This window comes from Octopus bimaculoides, chromosome 6, assembly GCF_001194135.2.
Source record: "Octopus bimaculoides isolate UCB-OBI-ISO-001 chromosome 6, ASM119413v2, whole genome shotgun sequence".
Taxonomy (NCBI): domain Eukaryota; kingdom Metazoa; phylum Mollusca; class Cephalopoda; order Octopoda; family Octopodidae; genus Octopus; species Octopus bimaculoides.
In genome coordinates, this window is record NC_068986.1 from 96,013,968 (window position 1) to 96,015,929 (window position 1,962).

General features: G+C 39.3%; 1 protein-coding gene across 4 annotated transcripts in view; it reads left to right on the top strand.

Annotated features, from left to right (window-relative positions):
• The window catches only part of LOC106871480 (TELO2-interacting protein 1 homolog), a 35,795-nt gene that overhangs the window by 22,886 nt on the left and 10,947 nt on the right, over positions 1-1,962 (top strand). For 3 of the 4 annotated variants that reach the window (XM_014917958.2, XM_052968992.1, XM_052968991.1), the window contains exons 18-19: positions 797-901; positions 1,087-1,359. In XM_014917958.2, the coding sequence (XP_014773444.1) occupies positions 797-901; positions 1,087-1,359 (378 nt within the window). The remainder of the gene's footprint in view (positions 1-796; positions 902-1,086; positions 1,360-1,962) is intronic. The other variant, XM_052968993.1, reaches the window with a different exon arrangement.

The window sequence follows — 1,962 nt, forward strand, 5'->3', positions numbered from 1 at the left end:
ATATATAAAAACATATACATTATTCACACACACAAGGTTCTCTTTGGGGTGGACTCTTCAGTCATGTCATGGATAGGACAACTCTAGTGCTAGTGCTAAATAAAATATATTCAGTACACTCTGTAAAGTGGATTGCATTAGGAAGAGCATCCAGCTGCTTTCTACAGAAGCCAAAAATGGTTCACACCAAGATGTGGCCCTTCACCTTGTCTAGGACAGTAACCCGAAATAAGTACCTGGACCTATAGCAAGCTGTTCAGCCCATGCAAGTATAGAAAGCTGACCTAAAAATGATGATGATGATACAACAGGCTTCCATATAGTTTCCATCTACCAAATTTAACTCACAAGGCATTAAGCAACCTGAGGCTATAGTAGAAGATACTTGCTCCTAGTGCCATACAATAGAAATGCATGTATATATATATGTATGTATGTGTGTGTGTTAATGAATAAAACTATTCTTATTTCTACTTTACATTTCTCAATCACATCATCTGCCTCTCTATTTCTCTTATTTTCTCCCCTTCTCTCTTCCTGATTTCTTCTTTAATGTCTTTTTATTCCTTGTTTTATTTCTCTTTGCAACACGTTCTGTCTTATCCAACCTCTTCTTTTATTAATCATCTTGTCTGAATACATACTTTACACACATAAATTTACTGCTCACTTTTAACCATCCCTTTCCTCTGTTCTCCATGGCTACACAGGTATCCCTCGTCACATATTCCTTTCCTTCTGTCTGTCTGTGACTCTTCATAGTTCCTTTAATCCCCTCACATTCCCTCTATTATAGGTGTTGGAATGTTTAGATGACTATCAAACTACTCACGTAACCACTTTCCTACAAGTTCTCCATGAACTCTGTTCAGCAATCGGACGCTGGTTCCTACAGAGCAAGGTAATGCTTCATTTGTGTTATATATTTATTTATGTCTCTTGTTATCTTCATCTTCCTGTGAGTGATTTTTATGTATACATATGTTAATTTATATCTATACATTAATGTTCATATATGATGATTCATGCATACATATGTGTATGTATGGATATATGTACAATAATGAACTGTTTTGCTTACTTCAGTCTACACACTCATTGGCGGAGACAAACAACAAGCAGGAACCTGAAGTCACTGCCAACTCAACCCAGGGTGTACAGTGGTTAGTGGACTACCTGACTCAGTATGACAGAGACAAAAAAATGTCTGCTGGAGATGTTGATGAATCAGAGATGAAGGCTGAAGATGAGGATGTCAATGAGAATCCAGCATCAGAAAACAATATGGAAATAGAAGACAGCTCAGAGACCATTGATGAGAAACCTGTATCACCTTTACATGTCACTATTGTGAAAGATGTCAGTCACTTTTCATGGCTTTTTATCTCTATGATTGTGTGTCTGTATAGGTGTGCATGTTTGTGTATGTCTAGGTGTGTGCAGGTGTAACGTATGCATGTATATCCTAGTGTGTGTGTCCCCAGTTAAGTGTCTGTGTCTTCATAGGTGCATGTGTGCCTATAATTGTTTGTGTGTGCATGTAGTATACTAGGTGTCTGTGTTTATATGTGTTGAAGTGGGTATAAAAAAAAGTATGTGTGCATGATATGTGTCTGAGAGCTGTGCGAGCCATGTACAGTGATGCTGCCAGTAAGGTGAGGGTTGGAAATGAGTACAGTAATGAATTCCGGGTAGAGGTAGGGGTCCACCAAGGTTCCGTCCTCAGCCCCCTCCTATTTATCATAGTCCTCCAGGCGATCACAGAGGAATTCAAGACAGGTTGCCCCTGGGAGCTCCTCTATGCTGATGACCTTGCACTAATTGCGGAGTCACTTTCAGAACTAGAGGAGAAGTTTCAGGTGTGGAAGCAAGGACTAGAATCAAAGGGCCTTAGAGTCAACCTAGCTAAAACCAAAATCCTAATAAGTAGGAAGGTAGATGGCCCTGCTCAGTATGTAGAAA